Below are 24749 nucleotides of genomic sequence, written 5' to 3' on the forward strand. Positions count from 1 at the left end.
CCCAGCAGATCATAAATGATACACACATTCTTATGAGTAATGAAAGAAAAGTTGAATACAGTTTTGTGTTTATTTGAACCTTTACATTATCAAAAAATGAACTAAAAATAGTCAGACTGGCGGATGGATTGTATTTTTGAATTGTGAGCCGGTCTTCCCAATGGCGGTGTTTCGCGGGAGGCTCACCATCATCATCATCATCACCAGGTCACTGACCTTTGAACGTTCATCTCTCCCGAAAAAAAGTTTGCGGACAAGTTGAGTTATTTTACAGGTTTATTGTATGATTGTAGTCCCCTGAGGCCTGAACTAAGAACCTAGATTGGTATGAATGTGCTGAAGTATATTTTGAGAGCACCGACCAACAAATTGCAATCTGTGTGCCACAGAAAGTTGTCTACGGAGGCCACAAAAATGAACTTCGAAACGATTCTTTACACCAAAGTTGGACGTGTGGCGCACATAGCTCTGAACCGGCCTGGTAGTCTTAACGCGATCACCATGGACATGCCGATGGAGCTACATCAAGCTGTCAGGGCTGCGAACGCAGACGACGATGTTAGGTTCGTTGTTGTTGTTGTTATTTTTTTTTGGCGAAGCCTCAGGGACGAGGCCTTTGGCCCTCTGTCAGTGCCACAAACAACGGTTGTTGCAGAACTGCGCCAAGGGGGCGTGTCCAAAGATAATGATACCATTATTACTGATGCAAAGTAAAATGACAGTCCATCCAAACCACAAATTCTATTGATTTATACACTTAGTTTAGTAGAGTATTATTGTTGACTTAAATACATGTTTATATTTTTTTAGATAGGAGTTTTGGTTTTAGCAATACATTTAGTTAATACATGTTGTAATCAGGCATTTCTGCACTGCATGTCATTTTTTTTTTGTCATTATCCCCCAAATAGGGTGATACTGCTGTATGGTAAAGGGAAGGCGTTCTGTTCTGGATACGACCTGAAACAGTTTGCAGAGGGCGAGCGAGGTTCGGCGCCCGGCTCCCAGACCATGCCGTGGTGTCCTTACAAGGACTACAGCCAGGTCATGCACCCCTGCACCGACGCATTCATGTCCTTATGGAGGAGCCTGAAACCCGTGGTGTGTAAGATTCACGGTTACGCTGTTGCGGGGGGAAGCGACATCGCCTTGTGTTCGGACATCATCTACATGGCGGATGACGCACTGATAGGGTACCCACCAAGCAGACTCTGGGGTTGCCCTACTACAGCTATGTGGGTTTACAGGTGAGTTTTTAACTGTAATTGTATTTTCAAGTGTAAAAGATTATATAACTTAAAGCTACATGCTCATACTGTAAATTTTAAGGTTATCATTTTTTTGGGTTTTTTTTTTTTTTTAGGTTTTTGGTAGTTGCCACACTACCAAAAATGGGCTGGCATTTCTATTGTTTATGTTTATGTTTGCCCATTAGAATTGACTACAATGCTCCAAGCCAGGCATTGGTAAACAGGTGCAACAACATAAATTTGTATTTCTCAAAAATATCTTCAGATTTCGTTATGATGTCAGAGCTTTAATGGCTATTTTTTTCAGCTTTCTTCTTTTTAATTTTTGCTACCCTACCTTACCTCACCAAGACAGATTACCATGCTATGAACGGTTGGATAGTTTCTGATTCTCAAAAAAAAGGAATGCTAACTTAAATGCAAATCCAGATTCTTCTTAAGCAAAATGATTACCTGAAATAGGAAGAAGAAGAAGAAGAACTTTATTGCACGACAACTGTAGAGGATACAGTGTTTGGCAACTTGAACATACAATACATACAGAACAGAACACTACATGAGTTACTAGTATCTAAAAATCTAACAGACTAATCTATTTTACACATGGTATATAATATTTACAATCAGGCTATCATTATGTGCTGGTTCATGATAGTATAATATCGTCACGTTTTTTAAATGAGTTATATATAAATTGACCGACATAGGCAGATATATCAGCAGGACATGATAGTAACATATTGAACATTTCTGTCTTGGTAGGTGGTAACATAGTATCAGATTTGCATTTAATAGACTGTAACATTTTTTGTCTCTCTCTATCATAAGTTGGACAATCCATTATAAAGTGGGATTTAATTCATGACTGAGTGTCCTTGGTTGTTTTCCTTTTTCAGTTGAAAATGGCGGCAAATGGAATTCAAACAAGAATTTTCAAGGTAGATAGGTCACCGTATCACTGTGAAAGACTCAACATGTACAGTATTGCAATACTCTTTATCCCCCTTTCAGGGTTGGTGCAGAGAAGGCCAAACGACTACTCCTGACAGGTGACCTGATTGACGGACAGGAGGCAGCACGGATAGGACTGGTCTGTAAGTCTGTGCCTGCCGCAGAACTGGACTCAGAGACAGACAGACTGGTGAACAGGATTGCATCAGTACCAACCAATCAGCTCTTCTTTCAGAAACAGGTACGAATAAAGAAGACAAGTTTTGAGGACACATCCTGACAAAAAAATGAAGAAAAAAATTGATGAATCAGTACACTAGTATATATATAATAGATCCCAATCCAAGTCTGTGAATGTAAACTTTGAAATATTCCCTTCTAAGACAGTCAGAAGTATCTAACTTTGATTCATGTCACTTAAGAGGCTCTGTCTGTAAAAACCAAGCATAGGGTGGCCAAACTCAAAAAAACGATTTTCCTTAAATTTTGTGTGGTGGTAGGGCCTTGGTCCAAACCTACAAAAATGGCAAAGTTTTAGATCTGCGGTCACCGGTTGCCATGGCAACGGCCATTTTTAAAAATGGCGGATTTTCACCAAGGGAAGGCATGGTCGCGTCCAAAATAGACCTTCTTTGGACTCCTGTAGCCCCCACAAATTAACAGATATTTTATTGATTCTCGCATATGTTATTACCCATATTCTAATAAACAAAATGATATATAGTGATGCTCAAAATGTTTTTGTAGTCAGGTGCAGCAGATGTTTGAAAATGATGTGTTTTCGAGAATTTCCAAAATTGGCAAAAATCCATTTTTTGACCATTTTTATTGACCATTAGCTCATTTACAGGCAAATCAATTTGCTTCATTTTTGGCACAGTTATAGTTTGAACCTTTGTATACATCATATGTAAAAATAAATTTGGGCCTTTTACGTATCGGACCGTGGTGGCCCCCAGAGTAAACCAATATTTCCATTTCAAGAAAATCGTAACCATAGAATTATTCCTGGAAAAACAGTCATAGCTTACCAGAAATGAATCTCATTATCATTGTATGTGACAGAGGAACTTACCTATCCCTTATAAAAGCAGGGTTGTTTTAGATTTTTTTATAATTGCCTTTAAAATGATTTTATTGAGTTTTTTTGGTCGTTTTTAGACCAAAAAATGTATCTTTTGGCCCCAGCACCCTGGTATTACAACCAAATGACCTGAAATTTGGTATGGGAATGTCCTGGACACGTACACACATGGGTTGATAACTGGTTTGCCATATGATAGAACAAAATGCTGAATTTTGTGACTTTTATGGGGCATTTTTGGCCCAAAAACTACATTTTTGGCCCCAGTACCCTGGTTTTACAACCAAATGACCTGAAATTTGGTATAGGAATGCCCTGGACACATACGCACATGGATTCAATAACACTTTTGGCATACTGTTCAATAAAATGCAAAAGTTTGTGATTTTTGGTTTATTTTTTCCCCAAAAAAGTACATTTTTGGCTCCCCTACCCTGGTTTTACAACTGAATGACCTGGAATTCGGTATAGCAATGCCCTGAACATATGCACACATGGATTCAATAACATTTTTTACATACAGTACAACAAAATGCTTAATTTTGAGATTTATTTTACAAAAAGTCATTTTTTTTGCTCCTGTTCCTTGGTTTTCCAAGTAAATAACCGGTAAAAAATCGGTATACAAATGTAGAATCGCCTTTGAAATGGCTTTTATAACCCGTTTTTGCATACAGTGCAACAAAACGCTTAATGTTGTAATTTTTGGTCATTGTTTTACCCAAAGTACATTTCTGGCTCCTTTTTGTAATTTTTGGCCCCAAAAGTACATTTTTGGCCCATTTAACCCTGGTTTTACAAGTAAATGAAATTCGGTATAAAAATGCCCTGGACACATGTACACATAGAGTCAATAATAATTTTGGCATACTGTGCAACAAAATGCTTAATTTTGGTCATTTTTTTTACTAAAAAAAAAGGTACATTTTTGGCTCCTGTACCCTGGCTTTACCATTGAATGACCTGCATTCGGTATTGGAATGCCCTGGACATTTGCACTGATGGATCCAATAACAACACGTTTGGCATACAATACAACAAAATTCTTAATTTGTTATTTTGGGCCATTTTTTTAAAACAAAAAAGTGCATTTTTGGCTCTTGTAGCCTGGTTTCACAACTAAAAAAATTTAGACGACTTGAACTTTGGTATAGGAATGCCCTGGACATATGTCCAGGGCATGCTTGTCATACAGTACAGCGAAATGCTGAATTTTGTGTGTGTTTTTTGCCATTTTTTTTACAAAAAAAAATATTTTGGCTCCTGTAAAATAACCTGTTTCTCCAATTAAATAATCTGAAATTCGGTATGGGAGTGCCCTGGACACTTTAATAACACTTTTTGGCAATTTACAATTTACAAAGACACGTCATCTTTTAACATCTGCTGCACCTCACTACAAAAACATTTCGAGGATAACTCAATATCACTTTTCTTATTAGAATATGGGTAATAACATATACGGGAATCAATAGAATATCTCTTACTTTGTGGGGGTTTTTGGAGTCCAGGAGGTAATTTGCCTGTAATGCCGAATAGGGAACAGGAGCTAGAAATGTACTTTGGGTAAAGCAATGACCAAAAATTACAACATTAAGCACTGTATGCAAAAACGGGTTATAAAAGCCATTTCAAAGGCGCTCCTATACCAATTTTTTACCGGTTATTTACTGGTTATTTACCAGGGAACAGGAGCAAGAAAATGACATTTTTTTTGGTAAAAGAAAATGACATTTTGTAAAAGAAAATGACATTTTTTTTGGTAAAAAAAAATGGCAAAAATCTCAAAATTAAGCATTTTGTTGTACTGCACGATGGTAAAATTTGGCCCAAAAGTTTCCATTCGAACGTGGAGTATCGGGTTACCGGGGCTCCCGCTCGGTCCCCGCGGAGGGCTGACGGTGACTGAAACATCTTCTACAATATCGTGATAGTTAGATAAGCAACCTCTCACACGTATCCCATCGAGATTAAATGAAAATGGCAGTGTGTACACATCAAATCTTACAGTGTACGTGTGCTGCACAGTTTCGTTTCAATATTTTCTGAAACATGCCTAGTTGGTTGATTTAGAAAGGGTGTTTGGTGCACAAAAAAACAAATACCATATTTAGATCGGTCCTAAATTTGACTGAATATCCAAATATTTTATATCATATGAGTAATGATTGTAAGATCAAACTTTCTGTCTTAGGGATTTTTGAACTTGTACTTAGAACTATTTTTACAGCCAAGATAAGGTCGAAAAATCATGTTTTTCACACTCAAAGACTCGTAATTCAAAATTGCCTCCATGCTCCAAAAATCCCTAAGACACAAACCTGGAGATATTAGTTGTCGACAATTTAAGTCCTCAAAGAGTTGATTTGCACGCGTTTTGTAAGCGATTTAAATACCATGTTTGGCCGTATGTCGAGTTACACTGATAGGGACATGGAGTATTGATACCGCCGTAAACAAGTGTTGTGATATTCAAGGTCACCAATAATGACGCCAGCAGCTTTGTTACATGTCACATATTCCAAACTTGGCGGCAGCAAAACTAAGCTTGCCAGATAACGTTTTATATTTGCGAAAATGTTAGTTTTTCTTCTGACGCACGGCACCCAGGAAAACATGGGTGTTTTCTGCGTGTTTACTGTAACAACCTGCGGATGACCGCGGGTGACCTCTAATAGAACGCCCGTTCTGTTCGATCTCGTCAGCGTTCTGTTCGATTACGTCAGATGGAACATGATTCGTGTTCTAAATCCCCAAATAGAAGTCTGGAAATTTTGGGGCCAAATTTTACCATCGTGCTGTATGTAAAACATGTTATTGAATCCATGTGTGCATATGTTCAGGGCATTGCTATACCGAATTCCAGGTCATTCAGTTGTAAAACCAGGGTAGGGGAGCCAAAAATGTACTTTTTTGGGAAAAAAATAAACCAAAAATCACAAACTTTTGCATTTTATTGAACAGTATGCCAAAAGTGTTATTGAATCCATGTGCGCATGTGTCCAGGGCATTCCTATACCAAATTTCAGGTCATTTGGTTGTAAAACCAGGGTGCTGGGGCCAAAAATGTAGTTTTTGGGCCGAAAATGCCCCAAATAAGTCACAAAATTCAGCATTTTGTTCTATCATATGGCAAACCAGTTATCAACCCATGTGTGTACATGTCCAGGACATTCCCATACCAAATTTCAGGTCATTTGCTTGTAATACCAGGGTGCTGGGGCCAAAAGATACATTTTTTGGTCTAAAAACGACCAAAAAAACTCAATAAAATCATTTTAAAGGCAATTATAAAAAAATCTAAAACAACCCTGCTTTTATAAGTGATAGGTAAGTTCCTCTGTTACATACAATGATAATGAGATTCATTTCTGGTAAGCTATGACTGTTTTTCCAGGAATAATTCTATGGTTACGATTTTCTTGAAATGGAAATATTGGTTTACTCTGGGGGCCACCACGGTCCGATACGTAAAAGGCCCAAATTTATTTTTACATATGATGTATACAAAGGTTCAAACTATAACTGTGCCGAAAATGAAGCAAATTGATTTGCCTGTAAATGAGCTAATGGTCAATAAAAATGGTCAAAAAATGGATTTTTGCCAATTTTGGAAATTCACGAAAACACATCATTTTTAAACATCTACTGCACCTGACCACAAAAACATTTTGAGCATCACTATATATCATTTTGTTTATTAGAATATGGGTAATAACATATGCAGGAATCGATAAAATATCTGTTAATTTGTGGGGGCTACAGGAGTCCAAAGGAGGCCTATTTTGGACGCGACCAAGGCCGTCCCTTGGTGAAAATCCGCCATTTTGAAAATGGCCGTTGCCATGGCAACCGGTGACCGCAGATCTAAAACTTTGCCATTTTTGTAGGTTTGGACCAAGGCCCTACCACCACACAAAATTTAAGGAAAATCGATTTTTTGAGTTTGGCCAACTTTTTCTGATTTTGCTTGGTTTTTACAGACATCAGCTCTTAAGATCAAAGGATTGACTTGAAATTAAGGATTTATAAATGGGAGATCACCATAACAAATTCCTACCATCCTGACCAGAGTCTGTCAATCGGGATCTCATTTGATAGAAATGTTTTTAGTTTTTGTGTGTTTCTGTCATTCCCAATATCAACAATGCAGCTTTAATATACATAATAACCTTGAGTGCTGCTATTTTTGTATGCAGGACTTACAATGCCAGTGTAGTATCATTAAAGGGATAAAGTTTGCCATCTCTGATTGCTTTTATTGAAAAAATTTGGAAACGTTTGCGGTCATATTTTCGTGGTTTTTACCATATATGCCAATTTTAATTTATTTCACTGTAAGAAATTTATTTGTAATAAGAGCAACAAACTTCATTTTTCTCATAGCAAATGTATCCTTTCTCCTCCCATACAAACAGTAAACATGTCTTTTCGCAGGTCATCAACCAGGCTGTAGAACAGATGGGGCTGGCGTCCACACAGAGACTTGCCACCATCTTTGACGGGATGACCAGACACAGTCCTGAGGGCGTGGCCTTCCAGGAGCGCTGCAGGGAGGTCGGGTTTAAGGAGGCGGTGCTGGAGAGGGATGAGGGGGACTGGGGGGCACAGGGACCCAGCTCCAAACTATAGCTCATGAATATTCATAAGCAGATTTGTTAGCATCAAATTCTAACTGGCTTTCCCTTCACTGTACAGTCAAACCTGTCTATAGTGGCCACTCAAGGGACCGGACAAATGTGGCCACTATAGACAGGTGGCCTCTGTATAGAGGTGGCAACTTGTAGATAAAATACCCAAGGGACCGACAAAAAGTGGCCACTATGGACAGGTGGCCCCTCTGTAGAGGTGGCCCCTAATACAGGTTTGACTGTAGATTCTAAATGCATTTCTTTATCTCCAAGCAGATGTTGGGATGGAACTTCTTGTGCATCTGTTTAGCTTCTCTATTGGGTAAATGGCAGTCAGATAATGTAATGATCTTTTGCCCTTACATCTCCTTGGAGATTTATTTTTTTGTGTAATATATCTCCATTGTTGCAATATCAAATCGTAAAATTTACTGAGACCAAGCTGACTACATGTAGACTTAAGGAGCTTCTCTGATAATGCAAATTTCTCTTATGATTTAACATTATGAAATAAAACAGTTACAGCCCCAAAGTTGTAAAGATAGATTTTATTGCAGGTTTATTACAACACATTTGGCAAATTGCCCATATAATATATATATAGCTAGCCAGAGAACCAGGAACCCAGGTTTTTAAGGTTCATACCAATGACATAAGATAGCATTTTTACGACGAAAGGAAAAATTACAAGTCAGCTTAACCTACTACGACAGATATTACATTATTATGCTTAAGAGTTACTTTTATATCAACTTAAGAAATTTGAGCTCTTTACATCAAAAATTCACAATGCTTTACAGTTTTTACAACAAAATACAGTATTTCTCGCCACTTAAGCTGTACTACCATATACTATACAACATAGCCCATTCTTTCTGTGCCATTCAATTCACAGGTATTGACTGACATATGGCATATTCAAGTACGTTATTGTACAGTCACTGAAGTATTTCATACAAAAAGGCCTCAATTCACTGATATGCAATGTAGTTGTTCCTCCTGTATAACTATAAGTGAGAACACAGTATTTTGTACAAAGTTGATATCAAAAAGATATACATGACGTGTTTCAATATTACATGGATGGGTAGAGTGCTGTGAGCAAGTGCTGCTAACAATTTTTAATCTGTAACAGTTGCATGGTACATTGAGCATTTCATTCTTCTTGTAACATAACATACACATGTATGGTTGTAATTAAGAAGTCGTGTACCCTCATTCAATTTGTAGATGATCTTCCATGTGTGTCCTCTATGTTGTAATTTTCATTTCAAAATGCTTTCCTTCTTTTTCTTTTATTAGACTAGCCCTTACACTGTGAATAAGACTTTCAATTCATAACAGCAATATCAAGAGATGCAAAGTACAGTGAATCTGCATTCAGAAGTGAATCTGCATTCAGAAGTGATTATCAAAGAAGAAATATACAAATTATCCAAAAAGGGGAATCACGCATAATGTATACAAACAAGAAGACTTCAATTTGCAATGAGTGTCATACAATACAAAAATAGACAATAGCTGGCAGTACAATCGACATTGCCTAGCTTAAAACATGTTCGGTTGGCTGGTATGATAGATTTAAATCTACAACTTATTATCAACATTGAATATGCTGAATTCCTATTCATCTATTGCTAGGCAACATACCCAATTTAAAATTGTTTAAATTCTAGCCTTCCAAAATAGCAATTGTACATTTTGTTCAAGTTCTTGAACTGGCATGAATTATGTTTGTATTCCACAATAGTAGAGACTCTTCTTTTACATACATGTAGAATTTGGCATACAGTAGCTAAATACAGTCATACAGCTGTTCTGCAAAGTGTACAGACAGAAAGAAGTTAGGAAACTTAAATTTGATCAATCACATTTTTAGTTCTTTATCAAATTGTATGGTATTATAGATCATTGGATGGCTTATATGTTATGATTTAAAATAATGAAACCAAATTTTGCATGATCCTACATTCAAGGGTCGAACATCAGAGATGACTCTATGTGCAAGTGCGTCACAGAACTAGTGCTCTGCCAATGTTAAGTTTTCCAATTATATATAATACATTACAATCATATTTAAGGAGATGTGATCGACCAAAATCAAATTAACCTCAGAGTCAGAAATGAATTTTTGCCCCCTTGTCCATACATAACAAACCAAATACTATCATAATATTTCTTTTGTCTTTGTTTAAAGGCAACACATACCCAAACAACCCAACAATTATGTTTACAATATAGGAAGCTTTTCTGTTTAGTATGGCCAAGCCACTTTAATTTGTATGTTCTCGGATATTAAAAAAAAGTCATGCATATGTATCTTGATACACAGGGTTATTTTTCAGTTACGGTAGTCGAAATAGTCAGATGCAATTTTTTTCTCCCAGCCCTACCTGATTAGAACCGAGGAAGTAATTTGGTTTGGCCTAACATAATGGATAAAAGTCATACACATAATGCAGTATACATTCAACACCAAAAGATATGACATCAACATTGCAAATATAAAGTACAAATACGAAATGAACTTACTTCCTGTGACAAGAATGTTGACAATGAAATGTGACATTGTAGAATGGACCTATATAAGCGAGAACAATTTCAGAATGACAACATAATGCACATAACAGCACATTTCATAAAATTCTAATCAATGTTAACAATAAGTGGGTCCATGATTCCAACAGCACATGCAGAGTTGTGGATACTATGTAAGTATGTCAAAGTTGAAGACCTTGAGACATAAACAAAACACATCTGTACACAAAGCACGTGTGTATTGATTATGGCCTAGACATGAACTGCTTTGCAAGTTTAGGGGTCTTCACCTCTGACCTCGTGCATGCACAATTACAACCATGAACCTGCCTATTAGAGCCTGATAATGATTTAAATTAACCTTCGATCTATGATCAGTGCTTGAACTACAATGATTGTTTGGGTATTGATGAAAGGACTGTCAAAAATCTACGTATATAGGGCAGGACTGGCAATACCTCTCATAAAATTCATATTGTTCTTAAACATACACATGGCAACATTTGGCATTTCAGCCCTTAATTGATATAAATTTCAGTGTAGACCTAGAAGATACAATGTACATGTATTTCCACCGAATTGTGCTGAAATTAGACTTCACAATAAGATAAACAAACTGATTATATTACAGTAATTATTTCCACACATTGGATGCAATATGACAACCCCAAACATAAGAAGTTATACAAACCATATCCAGGCTATAAGCATTTTTTTGGTAATTATATTTTACAGTAACTAAGCCAAGCATTTCTGTACAAGGCCGAAAATTCTTATGAGTGCAAAGGCTGAAAATTAAGGAGTCCAACTTCTAAGGGGTAAAACATCTCTTTAGAGGGATCTTTGAGAGGAAAACTGTACAGAAAAAGTGTTAAATGGCTAATCTCCAAGCAGATCCTACGATGGCATACGATAGTACCAAACTGGCCAAGGAGTGTAGTCAGCCAAGAGGTGTACATTTGCCATGAAGCCAAACACACTCCTAGGCCGGCTTCACTCCTCTGACAGCTTTTGATACTTTCCTATGCTACCGTAGGATCTGCTTGGAGATTATCAAATGACAAGAGGATGGCAAGGAAAACCCTGATCTCAGGCCTTGAATATCTTGATGATGTCCCGGATGGCACCACGACAGATGGGACACATGCCGCCCCGCTGACGCTTCAGGAGCTGCCCGCACTTGTTGCAAAGACACATGTGTCCGCAGGGGTACACCGCACTGTCCGTGGGGCGGTCGTAGCAGATGGTACAGTCGCTCCTGCCCCCGGTGCGGGTGCCCACAGTCACTCCTGCGGGGGGTGGGGGGAGGTTGTGTGTTGTAGGGACGCTGGTGCTAGAACTGTCCGTAGTGTCCTCCAGCTTTTGGACAAGAAAAAAGGGATGATACAATTGTTAATATTTTCTTCACCACAAAGATGTGAGTTACTGTGTTTTGGTATGTGTATTGTGTGTGAACAAAATGTATGTGTGTCAGAATCTGAGGAACTTGTGATAAATGTACAAGAGAGCACAACAGAATATAACCAACAGGTAGCTACTCTCATGTCCCTAATAAACGTACCGGGACGTTTATTTTTTTCAGCCTCACAATCCACCCGGTACGTTCTTATTTTGGACGGTACGTTTATTTTTTTTCTGAAAATTGGGGCTTTGCTTAGCCAGGACCCTCAAAGAATTGAAGTTTTGGGGGTTTCTGCCCATATTTCCGCTATATTTCTGCTCAAAATTCCCTATTTTTCGGGTGAAACGGCGCGGATTTCCATGAGCGCGTACGCGTACGCGGTACTCTTTCGGTGATTTCGGTCGATCTCGCTATGACGCTACGAAGTAAATGTTGTTCTTGGAGGAAAATAAAACACCACACTGACATTTTGAAATACAATTTTTACATAAATAACTTTTAGTTTTAATTTAGTAGTAGTTTATAGTCTCTGTTTAATACATCGTAAACCAGCACCTTGCACGAGGAATTTCCGGTCTTGTGGTTCCATGCGCTTTCAGCAGCGAGGCGGAAGAGTGATTCGTTCACATAATAAATGCTGGACATAAAAATAACAACTATAACTTCGTCTCCCTTGTGATATGAGTTTTGACGTCGCAAATTCTCCCAAACGACAGGAATTCGTCGGTAAAAACAGCAAGTTCATAATCATTTCTAAGCATCAAGCCGCCACAAATTCCTTTGTAGATGCATGTGCCATTATGCCGAGATGGTCACGTCGAAATAAAACTTTCTTTATGTAGGCTTATTTCTTTGACAAAAATCAACCTTAGTCTAGTTTTCACATAACTAACTTTCATTTAATAGATTTTAATCATTTTTATACCGTAATCACTGTATTTTATGCTACACATCAGAAATCTTGTTGCGATATTTTACCTTGGTAAAAGTGGAGTCGTCCACTGACCCCTAGTGACCTTGTTTATCAGCTGCAGCGACGCCATGTTCGAGAAAACGCAAAGACGGAGATTTCCATTTTTGGCCCGCGGAATACGAAAATTGGGACAGCTTACATGCATTTCAAGAACCTAAAACATCAGATACATGAACGGACGGTCTATTTGTAAAATCTGCCCATATAGCCTTCCAGTCTGCACAGAAATGACGATGTAGAGAAGGGTAGAATTAGAAGTGCAAAGAGTCTGAGATGAGAAAAAAACGCCACGTGAATTCAACAACACTTCGCATAAATCACATAATTTTGTATAATGTTTCCTTTATTCAATGTCTCCTTCATAAAGAGTCCAAGTTGAACCGACATTTTGCTGATGTAGTACAGAAAAAAAAGTGATTCCCTCGTGGATAATTTACTATTTAGCGCAGCGTAACGCGGCAGTGTTGGCATAGCGGCCGGACTGAAAATCGTCTGGCCGCGACCGCATTCGACAGGTGACCAATATAGACTATTTCTTCATGCTTACTGCTAGTAGGTCAACGGGAAAAATCCAAGGGACCGACGAAAACTGACCGCATGGCCAGTTACGTGGCCCCTATACTCAGGTGACCCTACGACAGGTTTCACTGCGAATTTCAACTTACCCTTTATTAAAAAATTGAGAAAACATCATGATTCGAACAAGATATCTATAGTTCTTCAGCTCATCATTTATAGAACTAACTGATGTGGTTCTTAGGCATAAATGAATAAAAAGACCTACCTGCTTATCATCTCCTTTTCTTTGGACAGAAGTAGCATGGTCACAGTTAAATACATGTCAATTTGGTAATTTTCCGGGGGGTATGTTTATTCCGGGGGGTACGTTTATTAGATATTGACGATTTGTCCGGGGGGTATGTTTATTCCGGAGGGTATGTTTATTAGGGACATGAGAGTACACGTAAAAAAAACTATGTACATCTACGGTACTTACTTCAGTAGAAGATGGTATTGGAAGGGGTGGGAAGAATGGGTCTGATCTGGATATTTCACTGCTCTGAGCAGAGCTCAAGCCTGATGACCATAGGTTCCCTTCCCGGTCAGACAATGTTCCTAGAAAAAGAGGGAAAATACATTTGTACATGTAGAAAACATACATACTAAGTCATGCATATGTCCTTGTTTATTTGTATGACTTACTAGAAAGGCAACATTTTTGAAAGCAAAAAATAATGTTTCCCTGCACATGGTTCAAAACTACTGCTCTTTATTCTTACTCAAACACATCCATACATGGTGACCAGCCCCTCCAGTTCTGTCCTGCCACTTGCTACATAATGTAATTAAATGCCACAGAGTCTGCTATAAGCATCCAGTAACTGTGGACGTATGGAGACAGCCCTCTGGGCCATGGCCAGGTCTTTGACCTTATTTCTTAGGAACAGAAAAAGAAAAAGAAACAAAGCAAAAAACAATGTATTTCCCTTGTGAAGGTCAAGATAGAAATCTTTAATCTATGTCAAACTTCTGGTAACGGTTTGGTCATGATACATGTAGTTGTACTCACCTAATATTCTAATTGCTTGCGTACTTCCATAGACGTCAAAAACTAGCCACAGTCGTTGAGAAACGTCCACGTGGATCAAAACGCCCTTGTCTACGCCATTCACGTGGTGGCGTAGCTCTCCCTCGCTGTTTATCGTGAATGTTAACTGATCTCCTTCCTCCGGTACTGACAAGTCCTTGTAGATTACCCAGTATTCCGGTCGGTCCATCAGGCTTTCCGAGTCGTCGGGTAAGTCGATAAAAGCGTTCAGATGCTGGGGATCACAGCTGGTAACGCCAAACGCGAGACCTCCGAGATACCTCGGCGTAACCTCGATCACCTGGACAAATATAGTCTCGTCTACTTCCAGAGGCCGGCTGGTGAAAGTCACCCCCTTGCAGAATTCATTCCCACGCCTTTTAGCGACCGTTCTGTTTTCCCGAAAGATCACGTTGGCCCCGCTGGTGGTGGAGAATTGCATTTCCTGTAGCAAGTCGCGGGAGATTCCCCAAACGTCAGACAGGATATCCGGGAGGCGGTGAAGGTTGGGATAGTTGTCGTCGACTTCGTCCGTGGTGCCTTCTGACTCCAGGGTTAGGTTTTCTAGAGGGTTGTTGGTGTCCAGGAGGCCGAGACGACCCAGAGCGATGTCCGAGGGATCCAACGCCATGGCACCAGCATCATTGGGGTCCTCCTCTTGGTCTCCATCTGATAAAGAAAAAATCACATCTAATGTTAAATCATAATACTGTATCACTTGTATGGATAAATATATAGGCTTGCTTTGAAACATTCATTGAAATCTGAATTGAAACAAAAAATCCTAGACACATTATAGAAAAAATTTTCCATCTTGTTGCAGTTCAGAGTGATGGTATCAAAGAAAGATGTGGCCCCTTACACAATAGAATTCTTGTGCTTGAATCCATCAAAAGATACATTCATACTTTACAGCCTTACATCATAATAGGGGCAAGAAAAAAGTTGTAGTCTGTTACATACATCCACCACTTTCCAACAACATGATTCTAGTGCAGGTACTAGAGATATGGAGTTTAGATATAGAGGAGTGCATTTTAGTATCTAAGCTGGGGAAGTTGGGATCTGTCTTTAGATTAAGAAATTTAAAGTTGTACAATATCTTACCAATGATTTTGATCTCTGTGCTGTTACCGTAGACATCCACCAGTCCCCAAAGTGGTGATGATGTGTCCACTCCAGCGAAAAACAGTCCCTTATCCTCATTGTTCACAGAGTAGCAAACACTTCCGTCTCTCCTGACGTAGTAGCACAGGATGTTGTTCCTCTCGGCATATCTCTCCGGCAAGGCTTTGGCCCAGTATCCCGGCAAGTTCGTGAGATCGGGGCACGCGTACCTTGGTAGAGAAGCCGCCTGGATGCTGTTGGGGTCCTGCGTGGTGAACCCGAAGCGGATCACGCCGCTCCAACCGTCAGTCGTCTGCGTGAACTTGAGTCGGATCTTCTCCTGGATGCGGAAGGGGCGGTCGCTGAAGACGATGGCGTTGCAGAAGCTCTCGGCGCGGCGGGCCGTCTGGCGGTCCGAGGACACGGAGATGTTGTTGCCGTGGCAGGTCGGGTGGAAGCGCCACACGTTCCTGCGGTGGGAGTCGTACACGTTCTCCAAAACCGGCGTGTCGTTCCTATCGGATTCTGCAACAAGGATGGAAATGAAAAATGTTATTATTTGTGGCCTATAAATAATTCATAAGGTGAAGACGTCAATGCGAAAGTCATAAAAATAATGAGATAATTTCAAGGTTCATACCAAGTACCATCTCATTCTCAATACAAATGTACATACATGTTTAATAATATAATAAAAATAATTCATTGATTTATAGCATTTTGCTTTACATGTATAAGTTAACAGAAGCAGAACTTTATTTTTCAATCCTTCTTGAATCCAAATTTGAAAATAAATGGCACAATAAAATTTATAACAATTATGGTGTGTCATTGAAATGCAATGAAATTAAATTTGGCAAGGAGCGACTTGGCGCAGACTACTACAAAATAAATGTGGCATTCAGCAAAAAATCATTTCATAAGCCATAATAATTGATATGCCATTTCAGATATAGCAATGCATGTTCAAAAGATCAGTTCGAAATAGGCAATCAGTCAGTGGCCTCCTTTCGTTGCCCTGTCCTACATTTTGTAGTCATCATCTGTTTACATAATACATAACATACAGTACAGTCCTCTGACAAGTCATATACATGTACATGTACATAAAATATGTACATACAGCCTATCAAAGTATCATAAATCCTCCACTTGAGGCTTCAAATGTTGCTGACAATAGAAGAAATTTGCCAAGTAGGTAGATAACATGCTACTACTAGAGGAGTTAGCCAGCCAAAAACTAAATAGGTGGACTAGAGGGAGTCACCATCCCCTTTGAAGTCCACTAAGTGCTGTTTAATAGGTGACAAGTAGTGAAATAATCCTTGTAAATTATGGCTTTGTCAGGAGACCATGATGGGACTGACACTGACCGAAGGCCTTCCTTAGGAAGTTTCCAATTAACAAATGCCTCTTACTCTTAAAAGTTAAACAGCGTACAGCGTACAGTTAAACAGTACACTCCAAAGAGGAAAAGATATGTTCCTAAATCTTTGCTGATTATAACAGTACAAGGACAATACTGTTTACTGCACAGTTAAAAATAGACCTTTTTCTACCTCACAAGTGGCTTGCCCAGCTGCACCCCACTGGGTGCTGAGCTGACTCCATTGTTGAAATAATGCGTGGATTACTTTTTACATCGTTTGAAGATGGCAACTCTCTACAGTAGACTAGTACAGGCTCACGACTTTGTTTCCTGTACTGTAGTTTATGGCCAGCCAAATCCTATGGTGTGCTATCTGTCAATTTGGCCAATTTTTACTACTTTCCTGCGCAAGTAGTCTGGTCAGAGGTACTAGTATGGACGTACTGTAGACAAATGTTATAGCAATTGGGTCAACAGTTTTACAACTGCAAAACTAAAATTAACCATTTTTTTGACTAGGATAACAGCCAGAATAGCAACCATACATTCTATCCTGGACTTATCAGGAAGTTATGGTATGTCCTCAAGACCAAATCATTGGGACAAATGTTAAGTTGCTTACCTGGCCAAGCCTGTACATGAAAAACAAACACCATTTTCTACTCTGCAGCTCTTTTGAATGTCTCCAACCGACGCCGTATCCTCACAAATTAAGGTGTTCTTTATGACGTAATTGTGACTAACGCAACAGTCTACTCCTATCATTATCATCAATGCTATCAAAGGCTGTGCTTTCAAATAACCACCGATATGGACTGAATACTATTACAAATTGCATTACTAATAGAATGCAACATACATCTTATTTTACGTCTGTGAAAGACTTTCGCAAATCAGTTGAAACCTTACTGGGAATGTATCTCAAGAGAGCATTTAAATTTGTTACTGCCTTGCCTACAGGCCACCATTAAAACACTCTTATCTTTACAAGCCTTGTAATAACAGACGCCTGGAATTTCTCTGGATTTTAACAGGTGATTATGTCACAACCTTTGACCCAAATGAGGTAATTTGATTCATAGAGGACTGTGGGGTAGGGCTGGGTACCGGTACAGAAAATTCAGGTCCAGGTCCGGTTCAGGTCCAAAGGATTAGGTCCAGGTCCGGACCTGAACCTGAACCTGATGAAGTATGACTCATACCAATGGTCCATTTCACTACAAAGCGATCTGTTTGGTGGAGTATAAGACTTACACTGGCGTTTTAAAATCCTTCAACGCTAACTGCACCCGTACGATTGGCTGTAAAACTTGGTAGAAATTACTATAAACTCTACTCTACATCACTCTTGTTATTTTCTTCCACCTGCAAGCGCCAAAACGTGTGAATGCCTGATGAAATAATCTGTTAATTTTCTAATCGGTCCAACATCCGGTCCACCTAATTTTTTCAGGTCCGGTTTTTCTGGACCGGTCCAATAAGAAAAACCGGTTTTGTACCGGTACGCTGTACCGATACCCAGCCCTACTGTGGGGCTTTTAATAATACCCATTTTGGGTACAGTAAGTACTGAAGGATGTCATGTGACTGGTTTGCGCCCATTTCTGTCCTGGGATTGAACGTTAACTATTGGTAAATTCTTGTACATCCATTAAGTACATCATCATGCATGTACAATTACATACTATATTATTAAGTCTTTGGACCAAAAGCAACTGTAAATTTTGAAAAAGCAAATGTTACTTATTCATTATAAAATCACATCATACTTGTAAGTAGGCACAAGCATTTCTAATTGTAATAATTGTGTTCCAACTATTGTTTCTATTGAATACTAAATGACACCATGGCCACCTTATTTTCAACCAGCTGCAAAATTTTCTTACTGCACTGGAAATGTCCAGTACATTTTTTTTCAAGATCCTACATGATGTAGTTTACAACTGCAACATAAACAATTCCATCATATTTAGTGGTGGTTAAAACATAGAAACTGAAAGTGAAACTGATTCGTAAAATTTGATTTTACATGTTGTGGTACCAATAGATGCATATTGACAGTTTTGCACTAATACAGTAGTTCCTCGAAACGATTTAAAGTTCCATTTCTAGTCCAACAAGAAACATGCATCATAGTACAAGGTAGCCTTGGTACCATCCTTAAAGTTTGTAGTAACCCCTGGCCCCTGGTTCAATCTTTTTGCTTGCATTTACCACAGACTATATATTACTAGTACTAGCCTTTAGAAACATTTTGGGGTGCAAATAAGAAGCTAAAATGTACAAAGCAAGATTCCATGGCTGTCAAGCAAAAAGACTTAGCCAGAGTTTAATACGGAGGATGGTACTTAGGCTATAATACATGGAAATTGCAATGCAAATGTCATTGCATTTATGAATAATCAGAATAGGTCACAAACAAATTGAATGAAATTTGCTCGTTTACTTTTCCAACTGATTTCTTTATTCAACTTTTGCCCACCTCTAAATCAATTTGTGGGTGGAAGAACTTAATGTTTTCTGATTGCAGGACGACAGTATTCTGATCAAACATTACTACAATACTAGCACAATCTTCCATTCTGACATCTGCTTTGAGACTGACTTAGCAATATATAGTTTGCCCATGCCATGATCAACTCAGTACTAGTACTAGTATAGTGTAAATGTCCTTCTGGAAAACTGGAACTGTAATTTCCAACACGAAATATAGTGTTAATGTGTTTTCCTGACAGAAAAAACATGGCTCATGTCTGTATGGCCATGTAGTCATGTTCAACGATTAATGTTTTGAACCACACTATATAAGTAAATTGTGTGATTACAGTTACCATATCTCTATATATCATTTAAAGTTAAACCACAAACTTAAAATGCTGACCCCACACACTATTCTGCAAGCAGATGATAAGTCGGGGGGGGGGGGTGGTTAGAAATCCCTGCAACTACTATCCCTCCAACCAAGGACGTTATAACGTCCTTGCTCCAACCCAACGTCTGCTTGGTGAATACGCCCCATTTGCCCTTCTTGCAGAATTAACTGCACGCTAACCTAACATGATTCGTGGTACTCAAATTAGACTTTGAGTCGATATGAAACTGGTTCAACCTTTGAACTTTCACAAGTGCCAGTTGCAAATCATACGGCGAAAAAAATCATACAACTGGCCTTTTCAAAGTTCACATGGAGAGGAACTTACTAGTACTCTTTTCTTTTTTTCTGATTTTCTAACATATAAAAATGACAAACCAATCCACCTAGTTATGTAGTATCATTCCAAAAAGTGAAATTTATTATAATCGTTCATAAAATCTTGACCTCTGAGTCTGAGTAAAATTATGATCATCACTTCATCACTATAAAAATTATAGGTTAGGAAATGATAATTGGACACAGATTATGTACCTTAAGTTTATAACAAACGACCAAATACAGAATTGTGAAGAGTTTTGCTTTCCCCCATTTAGGCACAAGTCGGGAAAGAAAAATCACTAGACAGTTACGTCATGTGCGGATGTGAAAACATAGCACAAGAATGAGCAACACATCATGGCGGTTTCCTTAGCTCATACACCAGACATTTTCCCTCAGAATAACCCGAATTTACCTCTTTCTGGCGACGTACTGCTGCTGTTTCCCATCCTGAGAAGTTTGGACAGCCACTGGTGAAGATTTCAGTGGCAGACAGGGTTGTTTTTGGTGCTAGATTCGAAGCAGAAGACAGACTTTTCCAGATTGGCAAGTTGTGTCCGCCATTTTGTGCGCTAGGAACGATGGGAGATTTTTTGTTTTGGGTAAATATGGCGGGAAATTTAAATGGACGGGTGGTTTCAGATAAAAAGTTTCTATAATGTACTTAATGGCTTTATCGTTCTTGTAGCGTACGTAGTCAAGTGGACCAAGAGGTTGGTAGTTTAGGTCAACTGTTCATTTGACTAAAAGAGCTTGGTAATTTTTCCCGTGCAAATGAACCTGTAGAAATGAACTTAACGGGAGGGGGCCATACTTCGACAGCCGTTCTAAGTGGATGCGCATGGCTTTTGTCAATGTACATTTTACAGTGAACTCATCAAAAACAAGTTAAGATCTTGTATGCATCCATATAACTGTTATTGAAGCTGTATAGATATATATTTAATTTAACGGTAGCGTTCCGCGCTATACTTTGACAGCGCACGAAACTTACGGCAGGTTTTCGGCTTGCGTCCTAGCAGAACGTTCCAACACAAAAAAGGGGTCCAAACTCCGACATAGTAACAACCAGACCATCGCCGTGCATTTTTAAACAACTTATGCAAATAGAATAGCACTTAAAGTCTTCATTATAATTTTTTTGTACCAAATATGGGTCATATTTTGTATTACGCGACTTATTCAAATACGGTGTGTTAAAACGTTTACCTTTCACGGTGAGACCAACTTACCGCAAAACGGCGGCACACTGTTTACATAGATTGTGATGGCATTTTCGCTTTTCGGCTTCCTTGATTGCCTTTTCATCCTGTCTTTTGGCTGCAGCAATGGCTACAGGATTTTTTTAGTCGGTAGGGATCGATTTTTCTTGAATGTTTGTCGCTCTACGGACGGGTTGACTGAGTTCAACGTGTTGAGCATCGCTCGGCTGCCGGCGTGCGTGATCGTAAACTGATGGCGGGGCCCCGACTGTGTGAACGTTGTGGCATCATTTTAGCTCCGTTTATCCAACCCAGTTAAAGCCAAAACAGAACACAGGTATTATTTTTCTGAAGGCTAATAAACATCATTTCTATGTATGGTGGTATTTTTTCACATGTCATATTTTGCGAAGAATAATTCAAGAGTTTCCCGGGCCATGGTCTCGATACGTTCGCTCGTCAACTTGCACGGAAGGCGTCAAACTTGTGCAAGTTTTTCAATCGTTATCTGTGGGACTTGCTAACTTCGACACATACCCCGCCTTTGTAGTTATTTACAACAAGGTTTAGTCTACAGCTAGTGTACTTCTCATGTGCAGGCATCTATGCATTTCTCCGCAACAATAATTTTTTTAAACCTGACGAAGTTTGGACCCCTGTCGAAGTATGGCCCCCTCCCGTTAACGTTAAATGCTTTACTTAGCGTCTGTTTTGCAAACAGTGAAAGAATAGCTCTTGAATTAGATTTACTGTCAAGAAATCACTTTTAAGTTGAACGATTAGACCTTGGAGATAATCAAGTGATATTAGGCCACTACATACAATTCTAAATAATTCACATACTCTGATAATTCTGCTGGTCATGCTTTATATCGTTGACTGCAGACTATTTTACAGGCGCTCAAACTCACTCAATCACTTGTTGCTTAGTAGCTAGGATAAAAAGCTCCTTGTTGCTCGAAAATATGCAGGTTTACATAAATGAAATTCAATTTTACCCATATTGATACCAAGGTACTATATTTGAGTAAGAAAAACATTCATGAGGTTGATTATCCTTGCGATTCTTCAGTTGCCACTGGTAGATGAAAAAAAAGTTGATGATGCATAAACAGGTTTATTATCTGTTTGTATATATACATGTATGTTTGTGTATATATTTGCGTTTGTTTATGTATGTTTCATTGTTTCATATGAACCCTGGTAGACTAGCCCTAAATAGGGCTAAAGGGTATCGGAATAAAGGAATAAAGGAGGAACAGGTAACCAGTAAGAAGAATTGGATTCAAGAACATCATGTTGACATTTTTGGATTCCAAAACTTATGACAGCAAAATTGCGATTGTGTTGATTTTTGTTGTTGTTGGAAGAACCAAGGCGTACTTGAGCACAATAGGATCAGTAGAAGGTTGGGCACACAATGAAGGGCACTTCTGAATTTAGGGCAGCCCCCGCCATATAACTGTGCATGTGTATGCATATGCGTAGCATCATCATCATGATGCGTAAGTGAGCGAAAACATGCAAGAAGCGGATCCAAAATGATATTTGATGACGATAGTTTAATATTCTTAAACACCTATAATGCATGATTTGAGCGTTTGATAGTTTGAACGCATGATGAAAACGCATTACTATTAGGATACAAATTACTTCTCATGATTGCCTGTCAATTTTCTACGACAAACATCGCTGTCAACATTCATCAACTTGACAACTATTGTTGGAAACTCCGGAATATATTACTTTCAAAGTCATTAAGCAAATAAATAAATACGTGTCCCGTGGAGAAATGCCATAGAGAAGCAACCACTGTCTCGCGTCATCTAGCGATTCATCTTCGATGTGCAGCTCACAAATATGTCTCAATTCTACGTTCAACAGATCTTCCCGTATAGTCAGTTTCGGACGTTGAACAAGCAAGTAATAAGTTTGTTTCCCGTATATCGGTATATGTTGACGCAACTTCTGCACAGCCATGTATGTGCGCCATCTAGCGATCCTTCTGCGATAAGCAGTTCACAAGTACGGGTTCCATTCCACGTGGAAGTTGTAGTTCAGCAGACCTTCCCGTATCATGTCCCTGTGTTTGTTGCGCACAACGTCAAGTTCCTGACGGGTTTCCTCGTCCATGTGAGTCACCAGCACAGCTTTGAAGGTCGTCAGTATAGTTTTTCCTATTGGAAAGAAGACGGGAATACTAGTATTAGAGAGTCTTCAGCAAACACATTCAATTTTACTTCTTTTATAGGGCCTGTTAAAGGAAATACTAGAAGAATTAAAAAGCGTGCGTAGTTTAGTGATTAGCGATCCTGCCTCTGGACCAAAAAGACTTGAGCTTCGAATCCCGGTTGTGTCACTCCCCCAACTTGCACGTTGCTAGAAAGAGTCGCAGTCGGCAGGACGGGACGCTAAGCAGTCGTACACTGCTCATTTTACTCACCATTAAGAGTAAGAGAATTAGAAATGAACCTGAAAATTATAACTGTACATATGATCTGTTTCCCTCTTACGATCAGTGGATGAGCAGCTAAACTCGGACATTGGGTTCATTTAGTTAAATTGGTTTGAAATCGGTTTCAGCTTTCTTTCCAATATACAAAAATGTACTATTATACATACATATTGGGTTGTGCCACCCGTAAAAAATGTAAAAAATTAATTTAGAAGCTCGAGGATGATTGTTGTTCTTACCTTCCTTTTTAAGTTGACAAACAGAATCCACGAAGGCTGTTCTCAGCCATGTCCGGATTTCTAGCGACCACAGCTTCTTACAAGACTGGATCAGCTGAGGGGGTTTAGAAATATGTACAACGTTAGCAGCGTAAAAAAATACCAGATCACTACGTGACGAGGCAAAGGCTTGTTAAATAGATCCCGTTAACGTTCTTGTAAGCTAAATCCTTTAGCGTTATTTTTTGTGTGCGTAGACAGTAATGTTACATATCCGGAATTAGGATAATTGTGCAATGCTCTATACTACGTCCGTTTTACGTTAGTGTAGGATAAAGCTGTTCAAAGGGAGATACATGACAGCTAACGTTTCGGTGTCCGTCTGTCACATCTGTCAGAGCAATCCGTCATTGCAGCTAAAGGTGTCGCTGTTCACATATGCGGTCCCAAACGTTAAGTAATCTAGCCATGCATGTCGACAATCTGACATTTCATCAGAAACATCATTTTGACAATACGATCGAGAACACCTATACAATGTACGTTACCTGTAAGAGAGGTTCGCACAAGTCGTCGTCTGCGTTCAGTACATCGATGCTGAGTTCCCCTAGCGTCTGTCTGAAGTACTGCTCCACATAGCGGACCGTCGGCGACAGCACCCAATCTCGGTGCACCACGTAGTCGTTGTTGCACGTCAGCTGCGTTGGAAGAAAAATTGAATGTGCTATTGTTTAACATTCTATTATGTGTTCTATAAATGAAGACCCAAACGAAAACTACCCGACGTC

General features: G+C 39.1%; 2 protein-coding genes across 2 annotated transcripts; one reads left to right on the forward strand and one right to left on the reverse strand.

The window, feature by feature from the left end:
• Window positions 1-237: 237 nt before the first annotated feature.
• On the forward strand, window positions 238-7979 carry LOC118413412 (probable enoyl-CoA hydratase, mitochondrial). Its single transcript, XM_035816781.1, has 4 exons — window positions 238-563; window positions 912-1247; window positions 2262-2442; window positions 7723-7979. Exons 1-4 carry the CDS (start codon window positions 328-330, stop codon window positions 7915-7917), a joined length of 948 nt encoding a protein of 315 aa, XP_035672674.1. The 5' UTR covers window positions 238-327; the 3' UTR covers window positions 7918-7979.
• Window positions 7980-11164: 3185 nt separating this feature from the next.
• LOC118413402 (protein neuralized-like) lies at window positions 11165-20685 on the reverse strand. Its single transcript, XM_035816765.1, has 5 exons — window positions 20502-20685; window positions 15525-16049; window positions 14400-15086; window positions 13827-13945; window positions 11165-11813 (listed from the first exon to the last, which is right to left on the reverse strand). Exons 1-5 carry the CDS (start codon window positions 20533-20535, stop codon window positions 11544-11546), a joined length of 1635 nt encoding a protein of 544 aa, XP_035672658.1. The 5' UTR covers window positions 20536-20685; the 3' UTR covers window positions 11165-11543.
• Window positions 20686-24749: the final 4064 nt, after the last annotated feature.

Source organism: Branchiostoma floridae, chromosome 4, assembly GCF_000003815.2.
Source record: "Branchiostoma floridae strain S238N-H82 chromosome 4, Bfl_VNyyK, whole genome shotgun sequence".
NCBI lineage: Eukaryota > Metazoa > Chordata > Leptocardii > Amphioxiformes > Branchiostomatidae > Branchiostoma > Branchiostoma floridae.

Excerpts from the sequence above, each read along its gene's own strand:
- LOC118413412 (XM_035816781.1), top strand. The coding sequence starts at position 328 with ATGAATGTGCTGAAGTATATTTTGAGAGCACCGACCAACAAATTGCAA. Across the intron at positions 564-911 it reads AACGCAGACGACGATGTTAG|GGTGATACTGCTGTATGGTA; the intron begins GTTCGTTGTTGT and ends TCCCCCAAATAG. Across the intron at positions 2,443-7,722 it reads AGCTCTTCTTTCAGAAACAG|GTCATCAACCAGGCTGTAGA; the intron begins GTACGAATAAAG and ends GTCTTTTCGCAG.
- LOC118413402 (XM_035816765.1), bottom strand. The coding sequence starts at position 20,535 with ATGGGAAACAGCAGCAGTACGTCGCCAGAAAGAG. Across the intron at positions 13,946-14,399 it reads GCAAGCAATTAGAATATTAG|GAACATTGTCTGACCGGGAA; the intron begins GTGAGTACAACT and ends CTCTTTTTCTAG. Across the intron at positions 11,814-13,826 it reads CAATACCATCTTCTACTGAA|CTGGAGGACACTACGGACAG; the intron begins GTAAGTACCGTA and ends CTTGTCCAAAAG.